Consider the following 17,018-nt stretch of genomic DNA (forward strand, 5'->3'; position numbering starts at 1 on the left):
CTGGGAGTTACAGGCAGTTTTGTCTGTGTTTTCTTCCTAGGTGGATCAAGAGCGCAATTTTGAGTTTTGGGGTTTGGTTTTTTGATTAGATCACAATTTTCGCCAGTCCTGATGTGTGTGTCCAATTTGGTGAGTTTTGAAGCATGTTAAGGGGGTCAAATTACAGCTCAAAGAGGCGGCGGTATAATAATAAAACGCTAGAAATACAATAGGGTCCTCTGTACCAAAGGGACTCGGTCCCTAATAATACGTTTAAATAGATGAGTTTTGGTGTAGAAAACCATATGAATGCTTTGGAGCATTCACACAATAATGGATTATTTCCTGCTTCCAGGCTCCAGGTTCTCCACGCCGCGCTCCATGTTGAAGCTGAGTAAGAAGCGAGCGCTGTCTATCTCTCCGCTGTCTGACCCCAGCGTGGACCTGCAGACGGTCATTAGGACATCTCCCAACTCCCTGGTGGCCTTCGTCAACGCCCGCTGTACCCCCAATGGTGCCAGCTCGTACGGCCATCTGTCTGTGGGCGCCATGAGGTCAGACTTGACACTTTCTTTATACTTTACAGAGGATTTGCATGTTATTTGTATATGTTTCGGTTAACTCCATTTTATCCAATATTAACATCATCTACTGTGTTGTATACAAAAACAGTGCTTTACATTTTTTTTACAATAAGTTTGTTTGGTAAACCACACTGTGGTGCTCTACTAACATGGGTTTCCTACCTTTGGACACCGATATTAAAGTTTTTCTTTGGTATGCAATGTGACTGTAGTCCATCACTGAGCTATTCCAGCAACATGAACTGCCACTCCAGGCAACATGGCGCCCTCTACGGGGGAACTGGGTTGACGCCTCTGGGGTCACACACGTCGGCCACATGCCAGGCGTCACGGCTACCCCCCCACAACCCACGTCTCCATGTTGCACCCAAACACGGACAGGTAAGACCACCCCATTACTCACTTAGCACAAAACCCCATGATGAAAAATGGTTAAAATTAGGGATGTCCGATAATGGCTTTTTGCCGATATCCGATGTTCCGATATTGTCCAACTCTTAATTACCGATACCGATATAAACCGATACCGATATATACAGTTGTGGAATTAACACATTTGGACAACCAGGTATGGTGAAGATAAGGTCCTTTTTTAAAAAAATTAATAAAAAAAGGTAAATAAATTTAAAAAAAATTATTGAATAAAAAAGAAAGTAAAACAATATAAAAACAGTTACATAGAAACTAGTAATTAATGAAAATGAGTAAAATTAACTGTTAAAGGTTAGTACTATTAGTGGACCAGCAGCATGCACAATCATGTGTGCTTACGGACTGTATCCCTTGCAGACTGTATTGATATATATCAGGGGTGTCAAACGTACGGCCCGCGGGCCGGATCAGGCCCACGAACAGGTTATATGCGGCCCGCGGGATGAGTTTGCGAAATTTTGGAATGAAAGAAACTGCTCTTCTAAATGTGTCCACTAGATGTCGCAATAGCAATTCTTTGTATAATTTTAGATGATGCTACATATGTAAAAAAAAAAAAAAAAAAACACATGATCTTAGTGCACCAGTTGAGAAAAATGAGCAAACTACATAAATAACATCCTGTAATTTGATTTTGATATTTTTTTTATCTTAATAGATTGAAAATTACACCTAAGAGTTGACTGATGAACATTATCCCATCATTTATTCAGAAAGTATAAGTAACGACAAATAAAGATGGAATACTATTAACTGCAACATGTATGTGTAAAAAAACCCATCAACATTATGATTTGTTCATTTTCAGAATGTGCTTGTTCTATTTTTAAACAAAAAAAAAAATCTGAAGTTGTCTTTATTTTTAAGTTATCGTGCCGTGATTTTACCAGTCCGGCCCACCTGGGAGTAGATTTTTCTCCATGCGGCCCCCGATCTAAAATGAGTTTGACACCCCTGATATATATTGACATATAATGTAGGAACCAGAATATTAATAACAGAAAGAAACAACCCTTTTGTGTGAATGAGTGTAAATGGAGGAGGGAGGTTTTTTGGGTTGGTGCACTAATTGTAAGTGTATCTTGTGTTTTTTATGTTCATTTGATAAAAATAAAAAATAAAAATTAATTTAAAAAAAACATACCGATATAAAAAAAACATACCAATAATTTCCGATATTACATTTTAAAGCATTTATCGGCCGATAATATCGGCAGGTATTATCGTACATCTCTAGTTAAAATTATTGTCTTGTGTTTTCCAGCTGAAGACTGAGCCGGGGATGGGGGCAGTGATGGATGCCATGAATGTGAAGAACCTGGAGGAGAGGTCTGAGGGAGATGTAGCCAGTCCTTCTTCTACTGGTACTCAGGTGAACAAGATGTTACATACTGTACACATGATACTTAACATGACATACACCTGCCTCAGCTTACCAAATCCACTACAAGACACGATGTATTAGTCAAACTTCTTCACACGTGTTCCGTGTACAGTGGAAGAAGACAGCAGGGACGTCGTTTTAGCTCTATATTTATTATGTATTACAATAGAAAATGAAGTGTGTAGCTAATCCAAAATATGTGTGGTGTGCGACTATGTGTAGAGCAGGGGTCACCAACTTTTTTGAAACCAAGAGCTACTTCTTGGGTACTGATTAATGCGAAGGGCTACCAGTTTGATACACACTTAAATAAATTGCCAGAAATAGCCAATTTGCTCAATTTACCTTTAACTCTATGTTATTATTAATAATTAATGATATTTACACTTAATTGAATGGTTTAAAAGAGGAGAAAACACAAAAAAAATGACAATTACATTTTGAAACATAGTTTATCTTCAATTTCGACTCTTTAAAATTCAAAATTCAACCGAAAAAAAGAAGAGAAAAACTAGCTAATTCGAATCTTTTTGAAAAAATTTAAAAAATAATTTATGGTACATCATTAGTAATTGTTCCTGATTAAGATTAATTTTAGAATTTTGATGACATGTTTTAAATAGGTTAAAATCCAATCTGCACTTTGTTAGAATGTATAACAAATTGGACCAAGCTATATTTCTAACAAAGACAAATCATTATTTCTTCTAGATTTTCCAGAACAATTTTTTTTTTAAAGAAATTCAAAAGACTTTGAAATAAGATTTACATTTGATTCTACAGATTTTCTAGATTTGCCAGAATCATTTTTTTGAATTTTAATCACAATAAGTTTGAAGAAATATTTCACAAATATTCTTCGTCGAAAAAACAGAAGCTAAAATGAAGAATTAAATTAAAATGTATTTATTATTCTTTACAATAAAAAATACATTTACTTGAACATTAATTTAAATTGTCAGGAAAGAAGAGGAAGGAATCTAAAAGGTAAAAAGGTATATGTGTTTAAAAATCCTAAAATAATTTTTAAGGTTGTATTTGTTTTCTCTAAAATTGTCTTTCTGAAAGTTATAAGAAGCAAAGTAAAAAAAATAATGAATTTATTTAAACAAGTGAAGACCAAGTCTTTAAAATATTCTATTTGAGTTTTGTCTCTCTTAGAATTAAAAATGTCGAGCAAAGCGAGACCAGCTTGCTAGTAAATAAATAAAATTTAAAAATAGAAGCAGCTCACTGGTAAGTGCTGCTATTTGAGCTATTTTTAGAACAGGCCAGCGGGCTACTCATCTGGTCCTTACGGGCTACCTGGTGCCCGCGGGCACCGTGTTGGTGACCCCTGGTGTAGAGATTAACTGATGAGTGTTGAGCGAGGTGCGGAAGTCAGGCAGGCTCGAAGGTCCAGAGACAGGCGTGAGGTCAAGGGAAGGAGAGAGGCGACAAAGGTCCATGTCCAGGCAGGAGGTCGAGATCCAAACGGGGCAACCGGGGAACCAGAGGGGAACACGGGGAGACGAGTCACACATCTCGCAATCAGGGGACGGAGGGAGCATGGAGCTAGACGTTACAGCTGACTGTACTGAACAAAAGACTACGTTCTGGCCCGGAACGCAGGTTTGCACTGGCTTAAGAAGGCAGGTCTCTCATCAGCTTCAGGTGTGCAGATTGCTGATTGAAAGCTGCAGCCTGAGTGGCGCGCACAGGAGCGCGCTTTGAGGTGAATGCGCACTGAGGTTTACAAACAATGGCTAAAAAGGGGACAACATGATAACACAGACAAATACTTTTATAGTAATATACAGTACAGGCCAAAGAGTTTGGACACACCTTCTCATTTCAATGTGTTTTCTTTATTTTCATGACTATTTACATTGTAGATTGTCACTGAAGGCATCAAAACTATGACACCTGTGAAGTGAAAACCACTTCAGGTGACTACCTCTTGAAGCTCATGGAGAGAATGCCAAGAGTGTGCAAAGCAGTCATCATTGCAAAGGGTGGCTATTTTGAAGAAATAAGAATATAAAAACATGTTTTCAGTTATTTCACCTTTTTTTTGTTAAGTACATAACACCACATGTGTTCATTCGTAGTTTTGATGTGACAATTTACTGTCATGATCCGTTGCCCGGATCATGTTTTGTTCTGTTAGTTTTGACTACCTCAGTTCTGTTTTTTTGCACCCCTGGGTTTGTGTTTCAGTTGCCTTGACTGCAGATTAGTTTCACCTGCCTCTGATTATTGTTCAGGACGCTCACCTGCTCCCGGGCACTAATCAGTCTGGTTTCCTTTTTTGCATCACGCAACAGCTAACGACAATTATAGTTTTTTGATTCCTGTTTTAAATGCTAGTTCCCGTGCTAGCCTCCTTAGCTTTGCCTCCCGTGCTATCGGCACACTTTTGTTTTTCCCGGTTTTCTCCTGCATGATTCATACAAATAAATCATTTCTGAGTTTTTTCGTTTGCATCCTGGGAGAACGACCTCCGCATAACCATGCGACCAAGTCGTTACAATCTACAATGTAAATAGTCATGAAAATACAGAAAACACATTGAATGAGAGAGAAGGTGTGTCCAAACTTACGGCCTGTACTGTATGTAAAAAATAAAATAGTAACACTATTAACCCTTGTGTAATGTTCACACTTTTATGTTAAAATACTGAACAGATGTTTATTGGGATAAGGTAAACATCTGGTCAGTATTTTAACATAAAAGTGTTTGATTGTGAGGCATTCAAAGCCACAAAATGCAACGGGTCCATCAGACCCACAAACGCTGGCTGAGTAACAACAATATGAACGTTGCACGGAAAATTTCTCCGCCAGTTTCTGCATCCCACAGGGATTCTTCTTTTGTGTTTCTGCACCTGCGGTTCCCACACAAGGTTGCAACATTGTTTGTCAACACTGTCTGCTCTCATTTTCTCGCACATTTTACCCTCTGATGTTCTGTGCGCCTACACTCTGTCCTCCTCCTGTCTAGGCCTGTGTGTGTGTGTGTGTGTGTGTGTGTGTGTGTGTGTGTGTGTGTGTGTGTGTGTGTGTGTGTGTGTGTGTGTGTGTGTGTGTGTGTGTGTGTGTGTGTGTGTGTGTGTGTGTGTGTGTGTGTGTGTGTGTGTGTGTGGTACAGAGAACATCAATTTCCACACTTCTACGTTTCTATTAGCCCCGGGTCCAGTGGAGCCGGACATCTTATATGTAATAGATATGTGTTGGAGGGGTGTATGGTGTGTGGTCATTAAATATGTATTCTGATATATGTTCTTCACAGAAAATGAGCCAAAGTCAGTGAGTCTCAGTTTGAAAAATTAATTAATTGTATCATTTTTCTTTTAATAGAAAATGAAAACGGGTCCCACAGACCTGAACACCACACAAATAATGGATGAAATAATGACATTGAATTAAATTACATTTTAATCATGGGGGTTGTTTAGACAAACATTGTATTTTTTTTCCCGTTCATCCTTGTCATTATCCATTTTGACACAAGTTTACATGACCAATGATATAATATATGGAGATGTGCATAAGAAAATGCATAAGAAACAAACAATTGATTCTCTCAGGCCAAAAAAACTGATGAACGCTGTGGAATAACTCTGGAACTCAGCTGCCACTGTGATTGTAGAACTCTTTTTACTTCTGCTCTACTCACTATTATTTATTAGCCTTTCACATTTTAGTTATTTAAGTACTTGATTATATTTTTAGTTCATTGTTAATTGTGTGTTAAGCCTACTTGGCAAATTCTGATTCTGTTATAGACTTTGTGAGTGTATTTCTACACACTTCAGAGCTCCTAAAATGTAAACATTTTAACATGCCTGCTCTCCCAGGGCCTGATCTACTGACAGTTTGCATGCATTAAAAGTTTTAGAACAGATGCAAACTAGGATTGTTTCTCTTCTTGTTTCATTCATTTAGCGCGTCTGTCTTCATGACTATGCCTAATATCTGCTCGTCAACACAACTTCCACAATACTGGGAGGAGAAAATGCAAATGCATTCATATAGCACATCGAGTGTGATTTATTAGGACTGAAACTCAACTGCCAGAGCCATTTTGCGTCTTTATTTTAGCACATTTGAAAAATATGTGCAATCTGACACAGTTACTAAACACAGGGTTGTGGGAAAAAAGCGGCGATTAAGCTGCAGCTCCATCCTACGTATGCTTGTCAACATGTAATGACTGTCAAAAATACAAATATTAGACCAGGGGTGTCAAACGTACGGCCCGAGGGCCGGATCAGGCCCGCGGACAGGTTTTATCCGGCCCGCGGGATGAGTTTGCTAAGTATAAAAATGAGCCGAAATTTTTGAATGAAAAAAACTGCTTTTCTAATTGTGTACCACTAGATGTCGCAATAGCAATTATTTGTAAATTTGTAGATGATGCTACATATGTACGGAAAAAATAAACCACATGATGTTAGTACATCATTGGAGGAAAATGAGCAAACTACATGAATAACATCCTGTAATTGGATTTTGATACTATTTTTTTTATCTTCATAGATTGCAAATTAACACCAATGAGTTGACTGATGAACATTATCACATAATTTATTCAGAAAGTATAAATAACGACAAATAAAGATAGAATACTATTAACCGCAACATGTAAGTGTAAAAAAAACAACAACAACATTATGATTTGCACATTTTCAGAATGTGCTTGTTCTATTTTTAAACAAGAAAACAATCTGAAGTTGTCTTTATTTTTAAGTTAGTTATTTATTTTTACCATTCCGGCCCACTTGGGAGTAGATTTTTCTCCATGTGGCCCCCGATCTAAAATGAGTTTGACACCCCTGTATTAGACATATTGTCTGTTCAACAATATAATTTTACAGTTTTGTAGCTGCTGGATGACTAAAGGAGCCGATTAAAACAAATTCAATTGATGCGTTTGGGTGTCTTCTGAATGACGTTAGTTTTTTCAATATATAAGACATACACCATATTGCCAAAAGTATTTGGCCACCTGCCTTGACTCACATATGAACTTGAAGTGCCATCCCATTCCTAACCCATAGGGTTCAATATGATGTCGGTCCACCTTTTGCAGCTATTACAGCTTCAACTCTTCTGGGAAGGCTGTCCACAAGGTTGTGGGGTGTGTTTATAGGAATTGTCCACCATTCTTCCAAAAGCGCATCGGTGAGGTCACACACTGATGTTGGTGGAGAAGGCCTGGCTCTCAGTCTCCGTTCTAATTCATCCCAAATGTGTTCAGGTCAGGACTCTGTGCAGGCCAGTCAAGTTCATCCACACCAGACTCTGTCATCCATGTCTTTATGGTCTTTGTGCACAGTCATGTTGGAAGAGGAGTTGGGCTTGGCCCCTTAGTTCCAGTGAAAGGAACTTTGAATGCTCCAGGATACCAAAACATTTTGGACAATTCCATGCTCCCAACCTTGTGGGAACAGTTTGGAGCGGGCCCCTTCCTCTTCCAACATGACTGTGCACCAGTGCACAAAGCAAGGTCCATAAAGACATGGATGACAGAGTCTGGTGTGGATGGACTTGACTGGCCTGCACAGAGTCCTGGCCTGACCCCGACAGAACACCTTTGGGATGAATTAGAACGGAGACTGAGAGCCAGGCCTTCTCCACCAACATCAGTGTGTGACCTCACCAATGCGCTTCTGGAAGAATGGTGGAAAATTCCTATAAACACACTCCACAACCTTGTGGACAGCCTTCCCAGAAGATTTGAAGCTGTAATAGCTGCAAAAGGTGGACCGACATCATATTGAACCCTATGGGTTAGGAATGGGATGGCACTTCAAGTTCATATGCGAGTCAAAGCAGGTGGCCAAATACTTTTGGCAATATAGTGTATATTTACAAATCTTCTTTGTGAAAAAAACTTATTGCAACATGCATTTTGTTGCGTCCAAAGAATATTTTTTTTTTCCCATTGTAGATGCACCGCAGGACAGCTTCTATAATGCTCATAAAAAGTGGTTCATGTCTGCTGTATGTTTGAAAACATAGCACAAATCCACAGGTACCAGGATGATAACGAGTGTCTTCGTGGTGAAAGCCGCATAGTACACGGAAAAACCTCCTTTAAAAAAGACCGTCTGCACCACTTTTCAATCGTACACACAGTCTTAGTAGATCACACGCAACATCCCCACTAATAGTACACACAATTTTAGTGTTTGCACGTGGTATTTGGATCTTAGTCGAGCAGGCTCTAAATGTTTGGTGTGCATATGCTTCATTAGGATCCCCTCCTGGGTCTCCTGGATGGTAGGGATGACTTGGACAAGGAGGACGGCAAGCCTGAACCAGAGGCCGTCTATGAAACCAACTGCCACTGGGAGAGCTGCAACAAGGAGTTCGACACGCAGGACCAACTCGTTCATGTAAGAACCAAATCCAGATAGGGCAATATTTACAGTCGTGGTCAAAAGTTTACATACACTTGTAAAGAACATAATTTCATGGCTGTCTTGAGTTTCCAATCATTTCTACAACTCTTATGTTTTTGTGATAGAGTGATTGGAGCACATACTTGTTGGTCACAAAAAACATTCATGAAGTTTGGTTCTTTTATGAATTTATTATGGGTCTACTGAAAATGTGAGCAAATGTGCTGGGTCAAAAGTATACATACAGCAATGTTAATATTTGCTTACATGTCCCTTGGCAAGTTTCACTGCAATAAGAAGCTTTTGGTAGCCATCCACAAGCTTCTGCTTGAATTTTGGACCACTCCTCTTGGCAAAATTGGTGCAGTTCAGCTAAATGTGTTGGTTTTCTGACATGGACTTGTTTCTTCAGCATTGTCCACACGTTTAGCCTCTAAAGGCCTTAGTGGCCACATGCGTGGACAGCACTTTTTAGCTCTTATTTCCAAAATTGTGTACACTACTGAATCGGGGTCTTATGCCGACATATGGACACTTATACTGCTATCTGGTGGTGTCAGAAGAGTATAACATACAACGGAATTTGGAAAAAAAAAGTGTAAAAATAAAAATGTGCATGTCACTACACATAAAGCACACGTTTGTGTACTTATGGACTAAGTACATCATATTAAAAGATGATTTTTAGTTTTTATTCTAATTAGGGTCCAATAAGCCCAAATAGCAAAGAGAAATAAAAAAAAAGCATGTAAACAAACAGCTTGGGCCTTAAGAGATTAAGTCAGGACTTTGGGAAGGCCATTCTAAAACCTTAATTCCAGCCTGATTTAGCCATTCCTTTACCACTTTTGACGTGTGTTTGGGGTCATTGTCCTGTTGGAACACCCAACTGCGCCCAAGACCCAACCTCCGGGCTGATGAATTTAGCTTGTCCTGAAGAATTTGAAGGTAATCTTCCTTTTTCATTGTCCCATTTACTCTCTGTAAAGCACCAGTTCCATTGGCAGCAAAACAGACCCAGAACATAATACTACCACCACCATACTTGACGGTAGGAATGGTGTTCCTGGGATTAAAGGCCTGACCTTTTCTCCTCCAAACATATTGCTGGGTATTGTGGCCAAACAGCTCAATTGTTGGTTCTTCTGACATCACATGGATAAAGATAAGACCTTCTGGAGGAATGTTCTTCGGTCAGACGAAACAAAATAAATTAATAAAAGAACTAAACTTCATGAATGTTTTTTGTGACCAACAAGTATGTGCTCCAATCACTTTATCACAAAAAAAATAAGAGTTGTAGAAATGATTGCAAACTCAAGACAGCCATGACATTATGTTCTTTACAAGTGTATGTAAACTTTTGACCACGACTGTACATAAAGAGGACTCCACGCCAAACCAATGTTGCATTTTGCTCTCTGTCCCTCCAGCACATTAACAACGAGCACATCCACGGCGAAAAGAAGGAGTTTGTGTGCCACTGGGTGGAGTGTTCTCGCGAGCAGAGGCCCTTTAAAGCCCAGTACATGCTGGTGGTCCACATGCGCAGACACACGGGAGAGAAACCACACAAGTGCACTGTGCGTACACATCTCAGCCTTACATGGTATTTTGAGAAATGCCTGGACTAATATCTTCATTTGGGCTCTCAGTTTGAAGGCTGCAATAAAGCGTACTCCCGCCTGGAGAACCTGAAGACACACCTGCGCTCTCACACCGGAGAGAAACCATACGTGTGTGAACATGAGGGCTGCAACAAAGCCTTTTCCAACGCCTCGGACCGGGCAAAGCACCAGAACCGAACCCATTCCAATGAGGTAGAACTGTATAAAAACACAATAACCAAAAAACATGGAGAATGTAGAAAAAAAAATGACGCTGACACATGGCTGTTTTACAGAAACCATACGTCTGCAAGATCCCCGGGTGCACCAAGCGTTACACAGACCCGAGCTCGCTGCGTAAGCATGTGAAGACGGTGCACGGACCTGAAGCCCACATTACCAAGAAGCACAGAGGCGACACGGGCCCCCGGCTGCCGGGCTCAGTCATGACTCCCGGGGGTCCCAGTACTGAATTACTGCTGGAGAAGGAGGAGAAACGCCGGGAGGACTGCAAACTTATGGCCCCTGATCATGCTCTGGTGAGAAATGGTCTACATCACCGGTGTCAGGTCTGGCCCGCCACATTAATTTGTGTGGCCCCCGAAAGCGTGGAAATAATATGTGGAAATAAAGCACCTTATCTTTTCTTAATAAATATATAACAAAAATAAATGCACTGCGTACAATTACATATATTTACACTTTAATCATCTCTAATAATAAAACAAAATATTATGAGGTGGCGACTTGTCCAGGGTGTACCCCGCCTTCCGCCCGATTGTAGCTGAGATAGGCTCCAGCGCCCCCCGCGACCCCGAAGGGAATAAGCGGTAGAAAATGGATGGATGGATTATATCATACATTTCAAAACAATGTTATTGTTCAAATAAAGATAAACACTTAAATATCTGCTTGACTTATGATTTCAAAGCAAGTAATCCAACAAACTTCATGTACAAATTTTACAGTAAAATCCACTGTCAATATAGAGTAATAATACACTATAAAACACAACAACCGTAGATTTTACAGTATAAAAAACATCCATGTATTTTTACGTAAAAATAAATATTGGTATCGTTTTTCCATTCCATTTAATTTAATGCCATGTATTTTTTTATTTTACATGCTGTAAAAAAAAAAACAACTGCAAATATTACGGTAAAATTGTGGCGACTGAGCTGCCAATCTAGTACATTCTAAAGATTTGGTTTTGTACAGAGTACATAAAAAAAGACATAATAATCAAATACATAGACAATTATACACATTAGATTTGACTTAGACTTAGACAAACTTTAATGATCCACAAGGGATATTGTTCCACACAGTAGCTCAGTTACAAAGGATGGAAAGTGTAAGGATGGAAAGGATAATGCAGATATAAAGTAGACAAAAAATGTACCGTAGTAGCAATATAAATATAACTAAATGTAATATTTACATATTATATATTAAGTATATGATATATATGATATGACATGTTTTATATATACACATTGAAATAAAATGTCAGTTCTTATGTGTCTTGTACATGTTAAAGAATGGACAATAATAAAGCATATTGAATCTTGAATCTTGAATATATACACATTTATATGCATACTGTATATTATTCACTGTTGCACTCAATGAAAACCAGTTTGACACGCCTGGTCTACATGGTTACTTTGTCTCTAGCCAGTTAATATAGTCTACATGGTCTACAAAAGTAAATAACTGGTTTGGAAAACATTGGCAGTACCTACGAGAATACGAGAATAAAATATGAATCGGTGTCCTTTTACACATTAATAACAACTAGTAACAACTGAACAAAAAAATGTGAAAGCAAGTCAAAACAGTGTGATACTCATGCCCCACCACTACTTGGAAATGTTATTTTATTAGTAGCATACTAACTGTTCACATTGCTAAATTAATGTCATAAATGGTCCAAATTACGCCCCTATTCAGTTAACCACCAAGTCTCCCGTGGTCCTCAAAGGCAAATAATCGCCGGGGTCTCTAATTAACGGAGGGCTCAAAAACCATTAGCAATAACAGCTGTGACTGTAGCTGCATTTGAAGTACATACTTCATCATGCACTTTTAAATATTGGTTGTCAATGTTTGTTTACATCAAGTCATCAGACTGAGCAGTTTGCTCCTTGACGATAATTAAACATTGATTCTGTGTTGTGCAACACACTATTTAATACATGAGCATGTGGTTTCCTTTCCACTTCCTTATGTACTCCAAACTATTATTATTATTAATATTATTATTGAATAAGTTTGCAGTTAGTGGTTTCAGATTTCAGCAATAACAGCCTCTCTCCAAATATTGCCCGCTTCCAGTTGAGGCCCCACCCTGTTTGAGGTCTAGGTTAAATAAACTCCCAGTCCATGATTAGAGCTTTTATGGATCTGGAGTAGAACCAAGCTGGACTAGAAGTTTCATATGCCAACTTGATTTGTTTCAGAAATCCCAGCCAAGTCCTGGCGGTCAGTCGTCCTGCAGCAGCGAGCGCTCCCCACTGGGCAGCACCAATAACAACGACAGTGGGGTGGAGATGAACCTGAACGCGGCGGGCAGCTTAGAAGATCTCACAGCCCTCGAGGACGGAGTGACGGCCGGGGGAAGTGGAGGGGACGGGCTGGGAAGCGCAGGAGGAACAATGGGGATGTCTGCTCAGGCCCTGAAGAGGCTGGAGAACCTGAAGATTGACAAGCTGAAGCAAATCCGCAGGCCGAATCCTCCCAACCGATGTCTCCCGAACAAGCTGCCTGGGCTACCTTGTATGTTCTGGGACTAACATATAGATTATATTCAAGGTGTTTGGGAACTGTTTACCAATGTGTCTGCTTTCCGGTTCAGGTGATACGATGGGAATGTGTGCGCCTTCTCCACTTCTGTCAAATCGTCGCGTTATGGAGCTGTCCAACCACGACGTAGGAGGTGGGACTGCAATCAGCGCCAAAGCAAACGACAGAAGAGGAAGTGGGACCAGCAGCCTGAGCTCCGCCTACACGGTCAGCCGTCGTTCCTCTATGGTGTCGCCTTACTTGTCCAGCCGGCGCTCCAGTGACGTCTCCCAGATGGGCGGAGCAGCCAGTGGAGGGTGCCACCTATTGGTTGAGAGTGGGGGTGGTCCCCTCTCTCCTGAGACCAGTCGTAGAGGAGCTCCATGTCAAGGAGGTGGAGGAGGAGCCCTGCCAGGTCTATCAAACCTAACACCAGCCCAGCAGTACAGTCTAAAGGCCAAGTATGCTGCAGCGACCGGTGGTCCACCACCCACTCCCTTACCCGGCATGGAGCAGCCTTGTACTCCAGGCAGAAGAGGGGGTATCTTGGGTGACTACCAAGGCCAACCTCTGCCTCCTTTCCTTCAGCAAGGAGGTGCACGTCGACATAGTGCCAACACCGAGTATGGCACAGGTGTTATCTATCCTCACCAAGCTCCGGGAAACAACAACCGGAGAGCCAGCGATCCGGTGCGATCAGCAGCAGATCCACAAGCCCCCCCAAAGCGTTTCAACAGTCTCAATAATGTATCCATGATGGGCCGAAGAAACGCACTGCAGCACCAAGATCACCGCACCGCCAGCGTCTCTCGACACATTTATTCACCTCGACCACCAAGCATTACAGAGAATGTAATGATGGAGTCCATAGGTATGGAGTCTCAGCTACCCCCTCTAGACGCCAGAAACCGGTCCACCATAATCCCAACCGGCGATGGGGGCTTCATGGGATACCAGCAGCAGCAGATTCTTGGAGGAGGCGTAAGACCTCTTTCAAACCAGCTTTCTATAAGCCATGACCCCGTGGGCTGCCCAGACCAAAATTACATGAAGGGGCACTACCAGAACCATGTAGGGGAAGTTCCTCCCAGGGCTGGTGGGAATCCAATGGGTCAAGCAAGACCTGTTCACCCAGAGAGGATGTCTAATACGCTTCTTCAGCAGGCTGAGTATAGCATGAGCAACTGCCAGCTAAGCCCTTCAGGACCCCATTACCCGCCCTTGGGACAGGGGGTTGAAACAGGCCAGTGGAGTGATGGCCACAACCAGGTCCAAAGTTCTATCCAGCAGTACTCAGACACCAATATGCAGCCTCAGCAAGTCCACTTGAACAATCAGACAGGTCTTTATAACAATCCAGAAGGGACCCATAAACTCACAATCAAGCCTGAGCAACAGTTCCACCCTGGCATGGGGAGCGGGGATGCATGTCAGAGTGCTAAACTTCAACAGCAGAGGCTCCTTCTCCAGCAAGGTTACTCGCAACAGACCAGCCGGGCTGTGATGAGAAACCCCAACAATATGAGCTGTGACTTTCAAGGACAGAACCAGAACACTTTTTCAAGTTTGGGTTGCGCTGGCACTGCTCTTGCTGATGGGCAGCGATCAGAAACTCCCATGATGCAGGTCAAAGAAATGATGGTAAGGAACTATGTGGAGTCCCAGCAAGCGCTTATGTGGGAGCAGCAAGAACAGCAGCAAATAAAAGCCCCTGCCCTATCTGATACCTTGGACATGACCGGCCAGGCATCTATGATGCAACACAGTCCACAGCATCAAAACCAGAATCTTTACTCCAATCTGCCATATGCTTCCTACCCCAACCAGAGTCTGGTCATGAGCCCACCAGCCCCCAGTCGAGGCCATAGCTCATCCACACCAAAAGAGCAACAGATGTTGGGTCTCCAAGGCTCTTGCTATGGTCAGGAAGTGGTGGTCCCAAGGCCCCCTCAAGGTCGAAAACCCCTCAGTCGCCAGAATAGCATGTCACAAGTAGGAATGGGCTACATGGTAAGTCCACAGCAGCTTAGTCCTGTCCACACCACTTCCAGCCCCAGAAAAGTTGTCCGGCTGCCTCCAGTCCAGCAACCACAACATGAAATATTGTCCCCTTCCAATAACAACATTTATTACTCCGGCCACATCCACATGAATACCCAGAATGGACCTTGTCTTCCCCAGCAACACAACATGGGCTCCCACCTCGACCCACCGACTGGCACAAAGTCCGCTCCCTTGGCTCCCTATTCAGAGTCCGGCCCCATTGCTAACGCTTTAGAAAACCTGGACCTGGACAACGCTCGTATAGATTTTACCTCCATCGTTGATGACGCCGAGTCCTCTTCGTTCGGCTCGCTCAACCACCCTAATCAGGGTCAGCCGGGATCTTCCTCCCAGGCGTCGTCGCGCCTCACCACTCCGCAGACCTCCATCAACCTGTCCAACATGGCAGTGGGCGACATGACGTCCATGCTGACCTCGCTGGCTGGGGAGAATAAGTACTTGAACACTTTGTCGTAGGCCAACAATCAAAATACTAAAAAAAAACTAGTCCTTTTTACACTGCATGCCGGTCCGGTTCAATTCACGTTGATGGATTATTAGTTGAAACATCAAGCTCAGGCATCAGGGTCGGATACATTCCTGTGGAGGTATTCTAGCCGGGAGGAGGTGTGGTAGACCAAGGACACGCTGGAGGAATTTAGTTCTTCTGTCCCCAAGTGGAGCTGAAGGAAGGAAGGAAAGTCTGAGCACCCTTAACTGAGACTACTGCCCCAAAACGAGGACCTGGACTATGGGCGGGAAAATGGATGGACGAATTATTAGTCAGGGAGCCTTTATAACTTAGCCTTAGGAACTCATGCTTCTTGCGAGGAAGTGACAGAAGATTCCAGCACGACATGGACAAAGATGCCTTTAAACGTGTTTTCAAACCAAAGGTGCCTGATGGTCCGTAAACAGTATGCTGAACATTTAGACCCCACACAAAAAAAGGGGCATTCCAGTGGAAAAAAGAAGGATACGTGTAAATAGCTATATACTTATACACACACACACACACACATATACAGACATATATATACGTTAGGTCAGGAAAGAGAGGCTATTTCATCCCTACAAGCCTGTTTCGCAGGTTTCCCTGTTTTATATAAAACCCACTGACGAGCAGGGACACCTCGTCAGGGGGTTTTATATAGAAAAAAGCACAGAGGCTATATCATCCCTACAAGCCTGTTTGAGCAGGGAAACCTGCGAAACAGGCTAGTAGGGATGATTTAGCCTCTGTGTTTTTTTCTGACCCAACGTATTTTCCGCTCTACCCCGGTATTGAGCACTGTATAACGGATAAACCACAGAAACCTCCACTATATATATATATATATATATATATATATATATATATATATATATATATATATATATATATATATATATATATATATATATATATATATATATATATATATATACTGTATATGTATACAGTACAGGCCAAAAAGTTTGTGCACACCTTCTCATTCAATGCGTTTTCTTTATTTTCATGACTATTTACATTGTAGATTGTCACATCAAAACTATGAATGAACACGTGGAGTTATGTACTTAACAAAAAAAAGGTGAAATAACTGAAAACACATTTTATATTCTAGCCACCCCTCTGCTCTGTTTACTGCTTTGCACACTCTTGGCATTCTCTCCATGGGCTTCAAGGAGGTAGTCACCTGAGATGGTTTTCACTTCACAGGTGTGCTTGAAGCTCATGGAGAGAATGCCAAGAGTGTGCAAAGCAAACGCATTGAAATGAGAAGGTGTGTCCAAACGTGTGTCCTGTACCGTACAGACACACACGAGACTG

General features: G+C 41.6%; 1 protein-coding gene across 1 annotated transcript in view; it reads left to right on the forward strand.

The window, feature by feature from the left end:
• gli1 (GLI family zinc finger 1) overlaps window positions 1-16,510 on the forward strand; it is a 143,620-nt gene extending 127,110 nt beyond the window's left edge. Inside the window, exons 5-13 of the mRNA XM_062038119.1 lie at window positions 335-533; window positions 776-944; window positions 2,260-2,367; window positions 8,622-8,762; window positions 10,202-10,351; window positions 10,424-10,588; window positions 10,672-10,914; window positions 12,841-13,156; window positions 13,236-16,510. Coding sequence (XP_061894103.1) covers window positions 335-533; window positions 776-944; window positions 2,260-2,367; window positions 8,622-8,762; window positions 10,202-10,351; window positions 10,424-10,588; window positions 10,672-10,914; window positions 12,841-13,156; window positions 13,236-15,682 — 3,938 coding nt within the window. The 3' untranslated portion in view covers window positions 15,683-16,510. The remainder of the gene's footprint in view (window positions 1-334; window positions 534-775; window positions 945-2,259; window positions 2,368-8,621; window positions 8,763-10,201; window positions 10,352-10,423; window positions 10,589-10,671; window positions 10,915-12,840; window positions 13,157-13,235) is intronic.
• The last annotated feature ends 508 nt before the right edge of the window (window positions 16,511-17,018 follow it).

The sequence above is a fragment of the Entelurus aequoreus genome, linkage group LG26 (genome assembly GCF_033978785.1).
Source record: "Entelurus aequoreus isolate RoL-2023_Sb linkage group LG26, RoL_Eaeq_v1.1, whole genome shotgun sequence".
Taxonomy (NCBI): domain Eukaryota; kingdom Metazoa; phylum Chordata; class Actinopteri; order Syngnathiformes; family Syngnathidae; genus Entelurus; species Entelurus aequoreus.